The 17,212-nt window shown below is 63.8% G+C and overlaps 5 protein-coding genes across 5 annotated transcripts; 1 reads left to right on the top strand and 4 right to left on the bottom strand.

Moving 5' to 3' along the window:
* Positions 1-215: 215 nt before the first annotated feature.
* On the bottom strand, positions 216-3,291 carry MNEG_2200 (hypothetical protein; the record flags this gene model as incomplete). The annotated part of the gene is made up of 10 exons (XM_014049329.1): positions 216-284; positions 480-575; positions 711-749; positions 1,041-1,142; positions 1,499-1,606; positions 1,726-1,779; positions 2,212-2,375; positions 2,533-2,692; positions 2,831-2,980; positions 3,190-3,291. The coding sequence occupies 10 exons, from the start codon at positions 3,289-3,291 to the stop codon at positions 216-218; spliced, it is 1,044 nt and encodes a 347-aa protein (XP_013904783.1).
* A 474-nt stretch (positions 3,292-3,765) lies between these two features.
* MNEG_2199 (hypothetical protein) lies at positions 3,766-6,199 on the top strand (the record flags this gene model as incomplete). The annotated part of the gene is made up of 4 exons (XM_014049328.1): positions 3,766-3,917; positions 4,309-4,537; positions 4,862-5,787; positions 6,127-6,199. 4 exons carry the CDS (start codon positions 3,766-3,768, stop codon positions 6,197-6,199), a joined length of 1,380 nt encoding a protein of 459 aa, XP_013904782.1.
* A 2,486-nt stretch (positions 6,200-8,685) lies between these two features.
* MNEG_2198 (heterogeneous nuclear ribonucleoproteinF/H) lies at positions 8,686-11,142 on the bottom strand (the record flags this gene model as incomplete). Its single annotated transcript, XM_014049327.1, has 5 exons — positions 8,686-8,753; positions 9,027-9,536; positions 9,759-10,306; positions 10,580-10,682; positions 10,836-11,142. The coding sequence occupies 5 exons, from the start codon at positions 11,140-11,142 to the stop codon at positions 8,686-8,688; spliced, it is 1,536 nt and encodes a 511-aa protein (XP_013904781.1).
* Positions 11,143-13,226: 2,084 nt separating this feature from the next.
* Positions 13,227-13,814, bottom strand: MNEG_2197 (hypothetical protein; the record flags this gene model as incomplete). The annotated part of the gene is made up of 3 exons (XM_014049326.1): positions 13,227-13,338; positions 13,576-13,652; positions 13,806-13,814. The coding sequence occupies 3 exons, from the start codon at positions 13,812-13,814 to the stop codon at positions 13,227-13,229; spliced, it is 198 nt and encodes a 65-aa protein (XP_013904780.1).
* Positions 13,815-16,254: 2,440 nt separating this feature from the next.
* On the bottom strand, positions 16,255-17,212 carry MNEG_2196 (NADH dehydrogenase (ubiquinone) 1alpha/beta subcomplex 1; the record flags this gene model as incomplete). The annotated part of the gene is made up of 2 exons (XM_014049325.1): positions 16,255-16,431; positions 17,024-17,212. The coding sequence occupies 2 exons, from the start codon at positions 17,210-17,212 to the stop codon at positions 16,255-16,257; spliced, it is 366 nt and encodes a 121-aa protein (XP_013904779.1).

The following is a 17,212-nucleotide window of genomic DNA, read 5'->3' as shown; positions in this document are numbered from 1 at the left end:
GCCCCACCCGCAGCGCGCGGCACAGCCCCTCCAGCCGGTCCCTCTGCGCCTCCGCGCGCCGCGCGGCGCCGCGCAGCGCCTCGGCCTCCGCGGCGGCCGCGGCCAGGGACGCCTTCAGCTCCTTGTTCTGCTTGACCAGGGCCGGGAGCACCTCCTGGGACTTGCTGAGGTCATCGATGAGCTTTTGAGGGATGAGAGGGGAGGTGCACGGGTGTTTAGGGGGCAGGATATTGGCTAGGGGGTGCAGGGTGGGGGTGCGCGCTGAGTGCCTCACGCGGAGTGCCCTGCAGGAATGATGGATTTGCTAGGGTTATGGGAGGGGAGGGTGTGCGCACGTTCCGCAGCATCATGGCGATGCGGGGGAGGGTCCGGTCAAACTGTGCCGCCGCACCACGCATCGGCCCAGTGCACCGCAGTCCGCCACGCACCGGTGCCGCGCCCGCGTTTCGGTACGGCGGCCGGGTCGGGGTAAGACTCACCTTTTTGGCATTTTTGACCGACTGGGTGTACTCCTTGGCCTGCCGATCATACTCCGCCCTGGCCTGCTTGTTGGTCGCATCCTGTAGCTCAATGACCTGGGCGTGGTGGACACAGCGAGTTTAAACTTTTCTGGCGGCCGGCATGCGGTGTGTTAAGTCGAGCGCGGCGAGACGGCCGGGTGCCGTGCGGGCAGTGGCCCAGGAGTGCGTTGGCGCGCGCCAGAGCCGCACCTGCTTTGCCTTCTCGAGTGCGTCCCGCAGCTCCGAGACCTGGGGGCCGCGACGCGAGGGGATGAGTGAGGACGCGCCGCTCGCGCCGGTCAAAGTCGCCGGTCAAACCGCCGGACGACCGATCAAAGCTGTCAAAACCCGCGGCTCGTGCGATGCCAATATGCAACGCCCGTTCGCCGTACTTGGAGCGGCCACGCTTGACTGGCAGGCCCGCCGCCCGAAGCAGAGGCGCGGGGTGTGGGCGAAGCAGGCAGCGTGCGGGGTGGCGCGCGTGCCGCGTGCACGAGCCGGGCGCTGAGCGCGGGGCGGGCCGGGTGCGGGGGCGTGTACCTCCTGCTGCTTGGACTCCAGGTGCGTTGTGAGCAGGGTGTGCTCGTCAGACTGGCGCTTGAGCAGGTCCTTCATGCTGTCAAAGGTCTCAAACATCTTGCCCTGGGGTGGGGTCGGTTGGGGAGGGTGGCGGGAGTGGTTAGAGTGCAATGGGGCGGCGCTGGGATGGGTTGAAGGGCAGGGGCGCGACCGCGTCGCTTGGCCGGGGTTGAAGGTGAGGGTGATGACTGCTGCACCCCGCAGGTGCTGGCAAAGGCCAGACGAGCCTGCTCAAATAGAGAAAGGGCAGGTATGGCGTCGTCCGTGCCTGCCACGCGCGGTGGGGACCCGTCAGCCCTGCCGCCCGAGCTGCCCTGTGATCCGCGAGGCAGCCGAATGAGCCGCCGCAACTGGCGCCCAGCTGCCCCCCGCCCCCACCGCGATGGCGGCACCGCGCGCAATGTGCATAAGCCACCCACGTGCTCCTGGATTTGGGCCTTTATGTCCTCAAAGGCGCTGAGGTGCTGCTGGTGCTTGCCCATGCGCTCCGCCAGGTCCTCTGCCTGCTGCCGCAGAGACTCGTTGGCCTGCAAGCGGCACACGCAAATGTGTCATTGGCGCCATGCCACAGCAACGTGCGCGTGGCTGCAGGTGCAAGGCGGGGCCGGCGCGTTGCGGGCGCTGGCGCGTCTGTGCGGCGCCGCACCTTCTCCAGGACGGCGTTGCGCGTCTCGAGCGCCTCGTGCTGCTGCTTCGACACCTGCGATGGCCATGTGTTGACCGCCTTTGACCATGATTGACCCAAATTGAACAAGACGAAGAGGTCCAACTCTGCCGAGGTCACATGCTCTACTTGCAGGCAGGGAGACAAAGCGCCTTTCACAAGTGACAGCCCTTACCGCATACAAGCAACGCTCTGTGCACTCGCGTGGCGGCGCCCACGTTCACAGCGCACGCACGCACCCGCCCCCTGCTAGGCTCCGGAACGGGCCACTCTGCCCATGACTCGTGAATATTCCAGAAAATGCCATGGCCTTCAATGCAGCGAACCAATCCCTCCCCGCTGCAGTGCACACGTCGCCAGGCGTTCCCTCTCATGTGTCCTCTTACCAACACTGCCTCTGTTGAAGCAGGTCAGCATGCTCCTGGAACCATGCAAGTTCAAACTGCCACTCTATAAACAGCCGCTCACCGATGTGATCTCCTTGAGCGCGTCGACCTGCCGCTCCATGAGCTGGTAGCGCTTTTGCCAGCCCCCCGACGCCTCGTTGGCGACCCGCAGCTGCTCCTGCATCTGCCGGCACAGGCGCTCCAGCTTGAGCGTCAGCTCCCGGCTGTCGGCCGCGGACGCGTTGGCTGCGGGCGCATGGGTCGCGATGACGGGCGCATGGGCGAGTGAGCGAGCGGCCTGCTCTTTTTGTTCATGGGGCCGGAGCGAGCCTGGAACAGCGAGGGAGGGGCGACGATGGACGCAAGCAGCGGGCGGATGCACAGCAGGGCGAAGGGCCCGCACCCTTTGCGACGTCCGCGTCGGCCTGCTGCTTGGCGGCCGCCGTCCGCGCCTCCGCGGCGAGCGCGCGCTGCTCCATCGCGATGTGCGCCTCCACCTCGGATGCGAGAGCGCGCTGCAGCAGGCGCAGGCGCTCCTCCAGGGGTACGCCCGGGTCCGCCACCTGGAGGGCCGGCCACGGCGTCGTTTTGACGGGCATCGACAGGGCTCAGAGCAGCTGGCGGGATCCTTTAAAAGGCGTCATCCAGGAGCTCAGAGTTCAGAGTTGGGACTGAGCGCCCCGCATCGGATCCATGCCCACCTTGGCGGTCAGCTGCCGCAGGTCGCGCCGCTTCTGCTTAGCCCATGCGCGCTGGGCGGGCGTCCCGCCGCCGCTCTGGTCGAGGACGGCGCTGCCGAGGCGGGCCAGCTCGCCAGACAGCTCCCCGGCCAGCGCGCCGGCCAGTGCACGCTGCGGGCGGCCGTGTGCGAGGACCGTCCAGGTGGGACGTCACAGGAGGCCGCTGATGTGTGCAGCGGCCGGGTCAGGTCGAGCGGCAACAGCCATGTCCATCGGAGTTCTCAGAATGATGACATTTCCCGAGCTTGATTTCGGACACGAAATAACTCCTCAGCGCGGCAGGCACCGCCATGGCGGGAAGGATGTGTGATCCGGCGCACCTCCTTTTTTTGCAATTGCTTCTTGGATGGAGCAGAGCCCAACTCTACTTCATCCACAGCAACGTCCTGCGCCACCACCGCTGTCCCCTCATCCTGCGACATGCCGATCTGGGCTGAGCTGTGTGAATGTGACCTGTCGCAATGTCAAGGAATGCGCACATCAACGCTATTGCACAAAACGCTGGCGGCATGCTCATTGTGGCTGATTGTCAAAAGCAAATCCGGCGGCCCGTCGGCGACAGGCCTTCTCGCAATGATGCAGTTTGAGCAACAGATCCATTCTTGTTGGCTGCGTGCGGTGTTACCGCACACCCCGGCTCAAATACGGCCTGGCATGTCAGCGGTGCTGCCCATTCAAGATCAAAAACCGCTTCACACTGCACTGCACTGCAGTTGCCATGCCAGCCTCGCAGGCCTCTCCGCTGCTGTCACTGCGCACTTTTGACTCTGTCCCCATACCCCGTGCATAGTCTGTTGGAGACCAAAAACGTGTTCATGAAGCAGGTCAGGGCATCATGAAACTGCCTTTGTCATCAGGTGTAGAGACGTGGTTGAACCGAGCTGTCAGGCGTGAGCATGGACAGCTCTCAGACCCTGATCAAGGCTGTCCTTCCAGTGTTTGCTGTGTTTGCTGCGCCCACCGTCTACGGCACTCGCCGCATGGCCTGCTTTGTTGCAGAGGGCAAGAGCGCACGAGCTGAGCGCCGGCTCGCTCGACATGTCACCAGGTGACATGTTCGCCGCGGCACCACCGACCGCCGGTCCTTGAGAGTCGCACTGAGCACCTGCACCGGTCGGAGTTATCTGCCAAATTTCCCCTAGTCGATCTAGCTGACGCCATGATGGGCTTCGCAGGCGGCCTGACACCTGCGCGCCCGCGGCCTGCCCTCACAGCGAGGTACAAGCCATTAATAAATTTATATGTTTATCTTACTTTCTCACTGCACGCTGTAGGTCCATGCGGGGCACATGCACCAGACGTCATGTGTGACGGCGTGGCAGCGCGCACCGCTCGTGCTGGCGCTGTCCTCACCGCTATTAAACACCCAAACACGCGCGCCTCGACTGCAGGCCGCTGCGACAATGTCACAGCACACCGGTGCCAACACCGCGGCCCAGCGCTCGGTCGCTACAGGCACGCGCGGCCCCAGGCACTGCGCCGGCCTCCGCAGCCGGCGGCAGCAGCAGCAGCAGCAGCAGCAGCGGCGGCGGCGGCGGCGGCGGCAGCCGGGAGCCCGCGGCAGCGGCAGCGTATGAGTGGTCATGGGACACCCGCAGCGGCGAGGAGGCTCCGCAGGAGTCCTCGTTTGATGGCGCGCACCCCATTCCAGACACGGTCGGCCCTGAGGTGAGCCGTAGATATTTTGAGGGAGCAGCAGGCGCGACACGCCACCAGCAACTTGCAGGGCTGGGGGGACGCGGCCACGCCGTGCACTGACCGGAGGCGCTCAGCCTGGGTGTGATGTGCGCGTGTCAAGTCGTCGACGCGCCGGCAGGCCCGCCCCTTGCAGCTCCCCGGCGGCGCACGCACCCAGAGACGGATGTGATTGTCGAGCTCTTTTGGCTAGACTTCAACCTGCGTCTCCCCCAACATTTCACACGTCTTGATAACACGCCCACCCCCTGCAAACCGTATCTGCCGCATCTGCGCCCCTTTGTCGATTTGTTGCAGGAGCTAGGTGCTCTGCTGCAAGCGGCCGCGGACAGCGCCGCGCCCCCCTCGGCGTCCTGGATGCGCCGCCTGTGCGCCGCCGCCGACGCCGCCGACGGCGGCCGCGGCCTTGCGTCGCTGCCCGCGCCGGACGCCTGCCAGCTGCTCGCGCGGCTGTCCGCCGCCGGCGTCTGCCCGCCCGGCGCGTGGGTGGCGCGGCTGCTGCGGCCCGTGGCCGACGCGGCCGCGGCCGGGGCGCTGCCGTCCCCCCTCTTGACCGACGTGATTTGGAGCCTGAGCAATCTGCTCCTTCCCGTCCCCGGCCCAGACGGCCCCTCTCTCGCCGATTCCGGGGAGGCAGACCGCACTGCAGCTACCAGGCAGCTGCTCGCCGCCGCCTCCGCGCGCCTGCCGGACTTCTTCGGGCCCGACTTGGCGAGGCTTACCTGCGCCGCCGGCGCGCTCGCGTCCCCCGGGGCGCCGGGCGCCGGCGGCGGCGGCGGCGGCGCGGCCGACGCCACCATGCACGACCTCGCGCGCGCCCCCGACTCGCGGCCCGCCCTGGGGATTGACGCCAAGTGGGTGGCCGCGGTGCTGGAGGAGTGCGAGTACCAGCTGGTGGAGTTTTCTGCAGATTTCGAGGCGTTCGACTTGGCGCGGCTCGCGCTGGGCATCGCCTTGCTCATCTCGCCGCCGGAGGGCGGCGACAGCAGCAGCGGCAGCAGCAGCAGCAGCAGCAGCAGCAGCGGTGGTGTCGGCGGCGCCGCGTGGCCGGACGCGAGCCAGCGGCTGCGGGACGCGCTGCTCAAGGCGGTGTACGCGCGCACGCGCACGATCGAGGAGAAGGGGGCGGTGGACTACGCGCTCGCGCGGCTGGACGCGGGCGGCAAGCGTTCGATGCACTTTGACCCGCGGTGGACGCACGAGGAGCTGAATTGGCTGCCCAGGTGGGGCCGGTGGCGCCAGGGGGTGGGAGGGGGGACGCCAGAAGGGGGCAGGGGAGCAGGAGGGCGTGGGGGCAGAACCACAAACGGCTAGTGCGAGCGAACTGGATGGCTAGAATAGGAAGACAAGGGCCGGCCGGACCCCCAAGCCGCGGCCCCACGGCGCCGCCTTGCCCGGCTCCTTGAGAGGCGCAAAGCGCCCTATTTCAAGATGGTGGGCATGCGCGCACCCCGCCGTCCAGGCGTCGCCGTGCACGCGTGAGGCAACCCCCTGCCGCCCGACCCACTGACACTCCGCCCGCCGCCGCGCGCCCCCGGCCCGCGCGCCGCTAATCCCGGCAGGCGGGAGCGCGACAAGCGGCGAATTCTGAAAGACGGCTGGTACCGCACCCAGTGGAGCGGCTGGCGGCCGTGACAGCAGCTGCATGGGCCGCAGGTGGCGGTGCAAGACCCCAGGGACGCTAGGCCGTGGGAGCGGGGCGGTTTTGAGGACCCGGCGGGCTGAGCGGGGCTGGCCATATGTGGCCGTTTTCGGGGGGCGTAGCACATTGTGCGCTTTGTGGCTGTTGGTCTCTATCTTGCATGTAAAGGTAGATATGTATGTTAGGAGAACGTCGGCGACAACTTCGTTGTTGTGGACATACGTGCGGCCCATCGTGATGGAGCGACCAGCATTGCTGATTTGAGGCGGCAGTCGCCTGCTAACAGCTGCGGCAGACGAGCTGCATGGCAGCCTTCACACACAGCGGCCTTTGTCGAGGTTAGCCGCAACGACACTGACACATCTGCACCGATCTTCAGGCAACCTATTGAGGTCTTGGCCTTCTCTAAGACACGGTCAAAACATCAAGCTGCCACTAGACAAGCTGGCCAAGGGCTTGGATCAAGAACGGGCGGGACAGAAACACCAAGAAATTACACGAAAAGGGAAACATATTACGTTTGTTAGTGGGCGTGGTGCGGCAGTGGCGACAGGCAAGCACGCTTGCAGCGAGGTGAACCGGTGGGTGGCGGCCGGGCGCGGCTGCCGTCAGCAGTCTTGCTTGCTCGTGAGTGTTCTTGTGTGTGCCGGACGCACCTCCGCCACGCACCCCTGGCGGGCCCTTCGCCCCACAGTGCAGCGGGTGCAAGTGTCCAATTGTGGGACCAGTGAGGCAGTGCGATTTGGATGCAGACATGGGGGCATGCAACCATCTCGGGTTGAGTGGGGGCCAAAAGGAATGTGTTGGTCCGTCGGCCCGCAAGCAGCCAGAAAAAAACATACCAGGCCAGCCCCTTGCCGCCGCCCCCAGCCATACTCCCGCGCGTGGGTGCGGCCGCGCGTGCCCCTGGTGTACAGTCATCCTCCGTGCCGACCCCTTCTTGCCCACCCCCAAAGCAACCAACGCCCGGGTACGCTCCCCGTGACACTCGGCAGTCCCCACCGCGCGCGTGATTCAAGGCAAGCAAGTGCATGCAGCACCCGAGTTTTGGCCCCTAATGACTCAGTAGTGCCGACCCCAGAGCTCCCGAACACCTAAAAAGCACAGTGTTGGTCCTGACAATAGGCGCACGTTTGACCAATCAATGTGACCTGGCGCGTGCGGGGGTGCTCGCACGTTGCAACGGTGCGCAAAGCAGCGCCGCTCCCCGCCGGCCGGCCCCAGAGCCTTGCGGGGCGCTTGCCCTAGAGGAGGCTGGGTGTGTTGGAGGAACCTTGGCGCGGCGCTCACTTGTGGCGGGTAGGTATGCAAATGCGGACGCTTCACAGGCGCTTGGGGAAAGGCAGGCCCTGTGCGACCCTCTCGCGGGCGGGGAAGCGGGTGACCCGCCAGCTCACGCGGGCAGCTCGACGTCAGTTGGAAGCGGAAAGTGCGCCCTGGCTCAAAGGTATAAGCCTATGGAAAAGAACAGGGGCGGAGCGGCCATCCGCAAGCGCGCGTTCAAGCACCACAGGGGAAGGGTGTTGCAACCGCGCGTCGTGCAACGGGGCCAGCCTGCAGGCAGCAAAGCGGGGCCGCAATAGCGCCCCCGTCCGACCCCTGCAGGCCGGGCCACATTGTGGCTGGCGGCGGCGCGCCCTTGCGGACTACGTTTGTGCGTTGAGGAGGTGTCGTGTGTGCGCGTCTCTGTGTGATGGGCTAGATTGCGTTTGTAAAGCACACACCTTCAAAAACACACCTGAAAGGCAAACGATGTCCTGCCAAGCTCGCAAGCCTGCGACCGGCTCGCCCCCACTTGTAAGGGTCGTGTCACAATAGCCGCGTCAGCAGCCAAAGCGGATCCGGGTGCCCCGTCAAACGCAGCAGGGCGCGGCACAGCGCAGCGCGGCACGGCAGCTTCTCAGCAGCTGGGTGCGCATGCGAGTGCAGAGGCCTGGAAGTGCGCGTGGTCGGCTATGGAATCCCGGCAGGTGTGGTGAGCCAGCAGAAATTGTGAAAGGCATGCGGTGGTAAAGCAGGGCCCCCAGCCAGCAGGTAAGAACAGGTTGTGCTGTAGTGCATGCATTGCAGGCGCAGCCAAAAAAACGTGTGAGGTTACGTTGGCCCCGGGCCGGCGCATCGAGTGAAGGCGCGAGCGCCCGGCGCCGCTGAGGTCGCTCAGCGGCACCGTTATTGCCGGCACGTGCGCTCGGCTGGGCGATGCTGCGAGCGCCCTTTCTACGCAGCAGTGGGGCGGGAGGCCAGCCGGCGGGCGGTCGACTGCGCGCGCCGTCGCAGCGCCGCAGAGGACCCCGAGATGCGAGAGAGCCGCAGTCGGTGTTCGAATGGCAGCGGATGCTGCGCTGTGCCGTGAGGCTGACAGCAAGGGTAGGGAGCAATTTGCCAGAGTGGCGATTGTAGGCGCCCGGCCTCACACGCACACGCAGAGGCGCCTGAGCGATCAAGGCGGCAGGGCGTCCCAAGGAAAGGGGCATGCCCGTCACAGCTGCCCGTGGTTTGGCCCGCGTGGCGGCTGCCCCAGCATCCCTTGCCCGAAATGCCCAGGTGCTGCAGGGCGAGGGGAGGAATGGGGAGGGTGGGGTACAGATTGGCGGTGGGTCAGTCAAGATGCATCGACTGGCTGGCAGGAAATGCGAGCGAGCGAATACAGATGGGGATGGCATCCTCACATGTGCGCAAACATAGACGCTGCACATGCACGGGCACACCCGGCTGGCGAGAAGGCGGCTTTTGCAGCCCCATTGTCGCTATCCAGGCAGCCGGCTATTTCGCGTGGCCCCACGGCCGATGCAACAGGCGAGGGGCGGGCGCTGGACTGACCTGATTGGGAGGCAACGCCCTGCTGCATGGCGCCTGTGTAGCCCCAGTCCGGGCCGGACTGCATCCCCTGGACACCAACCCCAGGCTGCCACTGCTGCATGTACTGCTGCTGCTGCGCCTGCTGCTGCTGCTGTTGCTGCTGCACCAGCTGCTGCTGCGGCTGGGGCACCATGGTGCCCGCGGGCATGAACACCCCCTGCTGGCCATAAGCGCCCATCATCACTCCAGCCTGCTGCTGGTGCTGCGCCTGCTGATACAACCCGCGGTGCTGCGCCCCGCGGCCGCCGCCGCTGGCGCCGCCGGCTGCGCCGCCGCCGCCGCCGCCGGCGAAGCCGCCGGCAGCGGCTGCGGCACCCATGCCTGCGGGGTCCACCACATAGTAAGGCATGGCCACGGGGCCCATGCTGGCGCCATAGGGCACGCCCCCATACTGCATCATCATGTCGGGCGCAACGACATACGCGCCGCCGCCGGGGGCTTGCTGCACCTGGCGGCTGCCGAGGCTCATGCCTGGAGGAAGCGACCAAGGGCGCGGTGGGGTTAGAACGCGCCCGCAGCAAACGGATGGACGTGGGGACTGCGGGGAAATTGCAGATTCAGCAGAGGAGGTGCATCGGACGCCAACCAGCACCTCTGCATGGGTATGTACGACTTGAAGCCCACACCCCTAGCAGGGGACCATCTTCTCCTCTCGCTCTTTGCACCTCCCCGTCCAATCCTTGCACCACTCACCCGCCAGCGCCTGCGCCAGGCCCGCCATGTCCCCACCCCCGCTGGGGCCGCCGATGCCATACGGCAAGCCGTACTGCCCCGCGCCGCCCGCCGCCCTGGCCCCACCGCCAACCCCGCCAGCGCCGCCGCCCGGCGCGCCGCCAGCGCCCGGCAGCGCGTTCAGCGCCGCCCACTGCCGCCGCAGCGCCGCCTGGCTCTGCTGGAACTGCGCCTGCTGCGCCGCCTGCACCAGGTCGTGCTTCGTGCTGGCAAACACCTCGATATAGCGCGCCCCCATGAGCTCCTTGTGCTTCTGCATCGCGGCGGCGACCGCGGCCTCGTCGACCACCTCGACGTACGCCTCGCCCGTCGGGCGCCCGTCCGCCGTGAACGTGAAGACGATCGCGCCGGGCCCCTCCGCCAGCTGGACGCCCTCCAGGAACGCGATGACGTCAGCGGCGGTCGCGCTGAACGGCAGGCCGCGGAGGCGCAGGCAGTGGCCGCGGGGGCGGGCGTCCTCTAGGATCTTCCTGACCGCCTCCAGATCAGGCATGCTGGCCTCGAAAATCCTGACAGCAGGGTTTTCGTGTTTGTGCGCGTGCCGTCTTTTGGATGAGGCTGTTGTGAGCGCGGGGATAAAAGGTTATGACAGGGTGTGCAGGCTCTGGGCGTGCGCGGGTTGCGCCCGCCGCCGCTGGTGCGGCGCATGCCGTGTGTCAGCATGCGGCTTCAGGAATGGGTTTGATGCAAGCACTTGCCGCGAGTCAGGGCCTGTCAAACCTCCGCCATCGGCGACAGGAGAGTCCATCTGCCGCCAACAATTCGACGAAGCAACTGCTCACTCTATATATCTGTGGCCTATGTGGCGCTTGTCGAGCTGCTGCCTCGCCGAGACAGCGTCCGCGGCGGACGGCAGCACAACATAGCACTCGCCCGTGCTGCGGCCTGGAAGGAGGGCGAGCGGCGGGGCGAGCGGCGTGACGGCAGCCGCGAGCGGGCGCGCCCCTGTACGGCTCTCTGCAGCGAGTGGCTGGTCAAACAGCGCCAGGCGCTTGACCACCAACCGCTGGAGTGGCGGCCGGTCGGCAGGCCCCTCACCGTTCCTGCGGCAGATGTACACCTCAATTGGCTGCTGAATGTCCTCAGCCTGCCCAAAGAACTGCATGATGTTGCTCTCGTTGGCGGCAAACGGGACGCCGCGCAGCCGCAGCACGGCCGGCACGGACAGCGGAGCCGCCGGTGAGACGGGTGCCGTTGTTGGCTCATCGTCCGGGGTGCTTGTGGCACCGACTGGATTGTCTCTGCTCAGCAGGACGCTGGGCTCCGCTGCTGTATGCCCCTCCTCCAGTCCTCCCGGCGTCCCCGACACCTCTGTGACATCGTGTGCCTCCACAGAGTCTGCCATGAGTCTAAATTTAAGCAAGCCTGGCACCACGCTGCCCCTCGACCAGGCGTTGTTGCGGTCGTCGCAAAGCCTGGTAGCTGGCTGGCAGGTCTCTCGCCGTGTGCACTCGTTTGTCTGGATAATAAGTTCAGGTCAGAAGCAATTGGACTGGTCAGTCAGACGCCGGGGGCATTCCCATCCTCCTCCCGCGTTTCCGATCAATTATCACGGCCGTTCGACCTTAAATTGTCTAAGGAATCCACAATCACAATGTGGGAGGCTCGCAGTAGCTCTCGGGAGCGTGCAAACCTGGCGTTGGCAGGTGGTGGGCGGCTACCTAGCTACAGCTGAGCTCTGGCCTCGGTGACACACCAGGCCGCAATTGGCCACAGATCCCATGCTGGCGTCAAGGCGTGTGAATACTTTGAAGACATGCTGTTGAAAACCAGTTGGCCAGGCGCTGACGGCCTCCACAAGGCTGGACACTACCTGTGCGACCGCCGGCGCGTCCGCCTGCCGCAGGCAGTGAAATGGCTCAGCGCAGCCAGCACCAAGCACATACAACAGCTGCATCAAATACCTCACATCATATACAGGGAAGTGTGTATTACATGTAGATGAATGTTAGAGCCACGTGCCCCATTCGCGCGTCGATGGCTGCATGCATGCAGCGAAGCAAAGATGAAATGGAGTGCGGCCGAGCGTGCCGCCCTGCATGTGATGCAAGGGCTGGGCGCATGCGGGAAACAAGCCATGCGAGTATGCGTGGGCCAGAAGCATACCATAACCCAACATCACAAGTATGTGAATTGACTGGCTCATGCAATCGGCCTAGCGGGCGCCGCCCGGAGTGGCGCGATGCTATGAGCCCGCACGCACGCCTCTGCCAAACGAAATGGGTGTGGCGCTTTGATTTGAGCAGTCACGACCCAGCAGGGAAAGTAGATGAAGTGCTGAAGTGTGGGGCTACTTGAATTTCCGAGAGGCCAGTGATGATTTCAGAGGGTGGAAGTTCAGGGTTTGTTGTGGGCATGCGGTAAGCGGATGCGACAAGCGGTTGTGGCATGCCAAGGGGGTAGCGGCAGCGCTGCGCCTGGCCTCATTCATGTGGCTGTTGACAGCTTGCGCGCGGTGAAAAGCGGATTATGCAGCCGCATGCATATGATGTGCTCAGTCTCTTGCATGGGTTGCCCCTTTCAAATGCCCCAATGACAGATGCGGGTCACAGCAGGACAAGCAGCGGCACACCCCTGCCCAGCAGTGTAATGCAGCGTTGTCACATGCTTGGCTTTGCGAGGTTTGGCAGCCTTGGTCAATGGCACAGGGCTTCAGGTGCTGTTTGGAAAGACTGGCATATGGTCGAAACCACCACAACACAATGCACATTCCAGGGATGTACTTGCCTTGCCGCGGCAGCAGCCCCAGGTCGCCTGAGCCCTGCACAGCGCCTCTATGAGCCACTCCACCTGGTGGGGCAGGTCACCCTGGCAGCCGCGTCGCAGCTTCCGAGTGCTTGATTGAACAGCTCCTGAGATCCACAGCTGATGTAGGCACTGCTCTCCGCACTCTTGGCGCCACAGCTGACCCCCCCAAGGCAGCTGAACTCGACATCTGCCGACGTGGCGCCAGGGGCGATGCCCATCCTGGTGCACAGGCACTGGGCGCGCGCCGCATCACGCGTGCCTGGGCAGCGGCTGGGCGCGGGTGCGCTGTCAGCGGAGCACCTGCACGCAGGACAACCGCCGGCGCCAGCGGCAGCGTGCGTTGCTTGCTGCGGTGCCACGGCCGGGGGGCTGGCAGGCTTGAAAAATGGCAGTGGCCTCGGCGGCGGCGGCAGGGTGATTGGCGGTTTGATGTGGTGGGCCACTGGCAGGAAAAAGGGAAGCCACTGGGAGCCGCTGCTGGGCGTTATTTGCACGTCCATGCTGGAAGAGAGAGACACAAGAGGGGAGCAAGGGGTAGGGCGGTCCGTCAGCGTGCTACGACGTGCAAGGGCACCCCAGGCAGCTGGGCAGGCGGACGATGCCCATCAGGAGGGCTCACGACAACAACTGGGATGCTCCCTGCTCCTACTGCGGCAAACACCCTCGTACTGCCTGCGCTGCTCACCAGTTCACAAAGTTCTCGGTCGCAATCTGGCCTGGCGGCGCCAGGCGGGGGATGCATTGTTCCCATGACGCGTGAGGGTCGCAGGTCGCATTGTTGGTGCGGGTGGCCCTGCAGAAGGTTTGGTTTGATGAGGAGAAAGTTTGGGACAAAAGCCATTTATAAACAAACTCCTGCAAAGCTCCCAGTGCATGCAGCTGATGCTGAACATGCAGCCCTTGGTCTGGGCATGGATAGCTGCTCCCAGAAGCTGCTACAGCTTACACAGCTGAGGCAGCCGATCCAACGTGCCACAGCCACTCTCGTAGACTGTGTCCTGGCCTCATGTGTCTCTACTGCACAACTCACTTGCCACAGTCCTCTGGCACATCCCAGGCGGAGTTCTCGCACTGCAGCGCCCCGCTCTGGTACGCCGCCCAGTTCCACTGCAGGTGCCACAGGGTGAGAACGAATGCTTGCAAATGCAACAAGTGTTTTGCCAGAGGCTGTGCAGCCTCTGCCTTGTCATGAAAGCCACGACATACATGGTGGACACAGCGTGCAGTACTTCAGCAGATTCTGCATTTGCAGGGTCGCACCTGCAGCATGCATCCTTGACCCTGGTCAGTGCAGCTGATGCCTGGCGGCAGCTTGAATCTGCCCAGAATGGCGGGGAAGGGGGGTCCAATGTTCATGCAGCATAAGTTCAAAAAGCACCTTTGCGCAGCCCTAGCTGCAACCTGTACATCATCTTGTGCCAGGAGCTTGCCCCGCAGGGACAAAAGATAAAAATCAACGTCATTGCAGCCGATGATGTGCATGGCCACACACCCCGCCCCCAAGCTGCCCCGCCGCGCCCCCGCCCAAGGGTGGCATCCCGCGATAAAAACTTGCCCTGCGTAGCGCAGGTCTCCTTGCGCACTCACTTGAGAACATAGTTCCCAACCTGGGCTTCCCCGCCTGTCTGCATGTAGTGGAACCGCTTGCCGTGGCCGTATGACCCGTCCCATTTCAGCAGCTGATGCTCCGGCCTGTCAAAGCACGCTTGGGTGGCCTGCTGGCGCGGCAGCGGGCAGACGCTGAACGAATGGCGGCCGCCGTGCGCGGAATTGATGTACACACCAAACTCTATTATCTGGCCTGCTTGATATGAGGCTGCGCGGGCATGAGGGAGAGCAGTCAGGAGCGTGTTCAAGGCTTTATGAAGCGTTTGCGGTAGGGCCAGGCTAGCTGCCAAAGCCGCAAGTACCAGGATTGATAGCCATGGAATGGTGTTGCTGGAAAGTTAAGGGCCATCAGCGCAAGCGTGAGCATCCAGTCGGCAGAGTGTATCTTGCCCCCACTCAGTCCAGTTGGCTGTGACTGGTGTCACCTTGCAGACCAAAGAACGTGTTGGTAACGTCCTGGCCGCTCTGGCCGGGTGCGCCACAAATGTCTGCGTGGCGCCACGCAGAATTGGTAACAGTGGGCGATAACCAATCACAAGCAATGCGTGGATGAGAGTCAAGTGAGCACTTCATGCCTGTTGGAAGCAGCTGGGTATGTTGCCTCAAGGCAAGCAGGAATACTAGCAAAAGAAATCGCACCTGGCTGGGTGCCTGCACGGCCGCCTTGCATGCAGTGTGGGCATCCCTGTATGTTGCCGACGCCCTTCTCATTTGCTACCACTTGACGCGCCTTTGGTGAGAACACGTGCCCTGAGAGTGCCAGGTAAATGCAGTCGGGTACCATACAGGTCACCACCACTACACTCCCTAGGCGCCACAACCAGCACAGTGTGCTGCAGGGAGGATGCATCGAATGTCAGGCCCTGGAGCGCTTGAGGCAAACCATTCCAGCTGCACCCTTCTCGAGCCAGGGGTCTTCTCAAGGCCTGTGCACCCAGGCCCGCCCCAGCTCACCATGCGCGTCTGCGCACACGGCCAGTGTCAGGGCCAGCAGAACGCCACGCGACGCAAGAGCCGTATTGATGGTATTCAAAAGCTTATACAGCATGCTTGCGCCTAAGACACGTGGGGTTTCGCACTCTTGGTGCCAGCGAGTGTCCGTCCGCCGGGTGAAGTGCTCTGAAGCTCACAGACCCAACGCTATGTACATAGATGTGATTATTCTCGAACAATCAACTTGTTTTGGGGCTGCTATTCACCTGAACTGCTGTTCGGACCCAACAGCCACGCAGAGCGGCTACTTCGTTCGCCCCTCTTGGCTGCCGTGGGGCATCAGGAGCGAGTTACGGGGATTCGCAAGTTTGGATGATTTGTATGTGAAACTCAGCTTGCATGTGAGAGGCGAAGCAAGGGCGTGAGCCCGTAACTCGCTGGTGCCCGGTGGTGCCAGGTGACGTGCGCACCAATGAGCTTCTGATATGATCTCTGGTCGGCGCTTGCTGCAGGAGAGGAGAGGAATTGCTGTCCAACTTGAGTTGAAAGTTCAGGGATAACATAATCATATAGCTGGAGTGGCTGTCAGAGGCATGTAAGGGGGAAAACCAGAGCAGCTTAGTCTCGGATGCATACTCGACTGGAAAATGTCGGGCGATGGGCTATGACCTGCGAGCAGGTTGCTTTGCTTTAGGTCGTGCCTTTCTCTTGTGACCTGCATGAGTACATAGAAGTACAGGATGTGCGTGCGGTGACACAATTCCCCACCAATCACGAAGGGCCTGTGGTGCTGTTCATCTCGCCATTGAATTCGTTTCGGAATCCCTAGCGGTGGGGGCCTGTCCAGTATTCATATGCGAAAAATTACCCGCACACCATGCAACCAAAGAACAAACACACTCAGCGCGGATATACGCGCAAGTACTAGCCAACCACAAAGCCAAGCATCAAGCCATGTTGAGTGCGTGAGCCAGAGATAGGCCAAAGTCAAGCTACAAACCCAACATTCAGGCAGCCGGGTGCCACGTGCTCCGCTGCAGTCCAGCCGCGTGCCGTGCTCGTGCGCCTCCTTAACCTCCTACATCAGCAACCGCATCGCCCCCGAGCGCACCACGCCGTCGTCGCCGCCGCCGCCGCCAGCGCTGCCGCGAGCGGCTCCTCGGCTGCATCACTTGGCCATGGGGTGGCTGGCAATGTAGTTGACGGCGTCGGACACGGATGAGATCTTATCGGCGTCTGCGTCGGGGATCTCGATCGCAAACTCCTCCTCAAAGGCCATCACAAGCTCGACCACGTCGAGGCTGTCCAAGCCCAGGTCCTTCTCGAAGCTAGCGGTTGGGACAACCTGAAGTGCGCGTGCGCGCGCGTGCGTGCGTGCGTGCGTGTGTGTGTGTGTGTGTGTGTGCGCGCGCGCGAGCGCGCGCGCGCGAGCGTGTGTGTGTGTGTCCGTGCACGCGTGCATATGGGTGTGAGGAACGGACAGGGACAGAGAGAGAAGAGGGCGGAGGCTGTGCTTGTTCGTTGTGCTGTTGCATGCATGTTAGCATGGCACGGCCCTGCGCCGTGATTCGGCAATGTTTGCGTGCAACCACGCCGGGAGCCGGGTTGGCGGCTCTGCAACTGTTGGATTGTATGCCCTGTCTGCCACATCAGTACTTGATGCAACCTTCACCACTCCACACTGCGCAGACTACAATGTGATCACGTGTTGCCGTTCAACACAAAGAGCATCCCTGCGCTCCCCCACCGAACCTGCCCTCTGCCACCCAATTTATAAGTGAGACAAGTGTGCTGAGACCCATGCCTGCCTCAGGCGGGTGACGTGGCCACTGCTTGTGCCAGCTGCCACGACCAGCAGCACGTTCGAGCTGCTGCAGCAGCGCCTGGCAGCGGTGTGTTGCGCGCAGATCACCGCTCCAGCACGCGCTGGCGCCCACCTTGCCGGGGTCCACCTTCTCGAAGTGCTTCGCGACATTCAAAACACGCGAGGTGACCTCGTCCTTGTCCAGGTAGCCACCGCCAGCGAACCCTCGCCAAAACGACGAGACCGCCGCTGCTGCTGGGTTGCTGGTCTGCTGTACTGGAATCCTCACATGCCTGAGGATCACTTGCCGGAGCTGCTGCAT

This window comes from Monoraphidium neglectum (genome assembly GCF_000611645.1).
Source record: "Monoraphidium neglectum strain SAG 48.87 unplaced genomic scaffold scaffold00241, whole genome shotgun sequence".
NCBI classification, from domain to species: domain Eukaryota; kingdom Viridiplantae; phylum Chlorophyta; class Chlorophyceae; order Sphaeropleales; family Selenastraceae; genus Monoraphidium; species Monoraphidium neglectum.
Note: the sequence above shows the minus strand (reverse complement) of the source record. Positions and strands in the feature narration are given on the sequence as shown.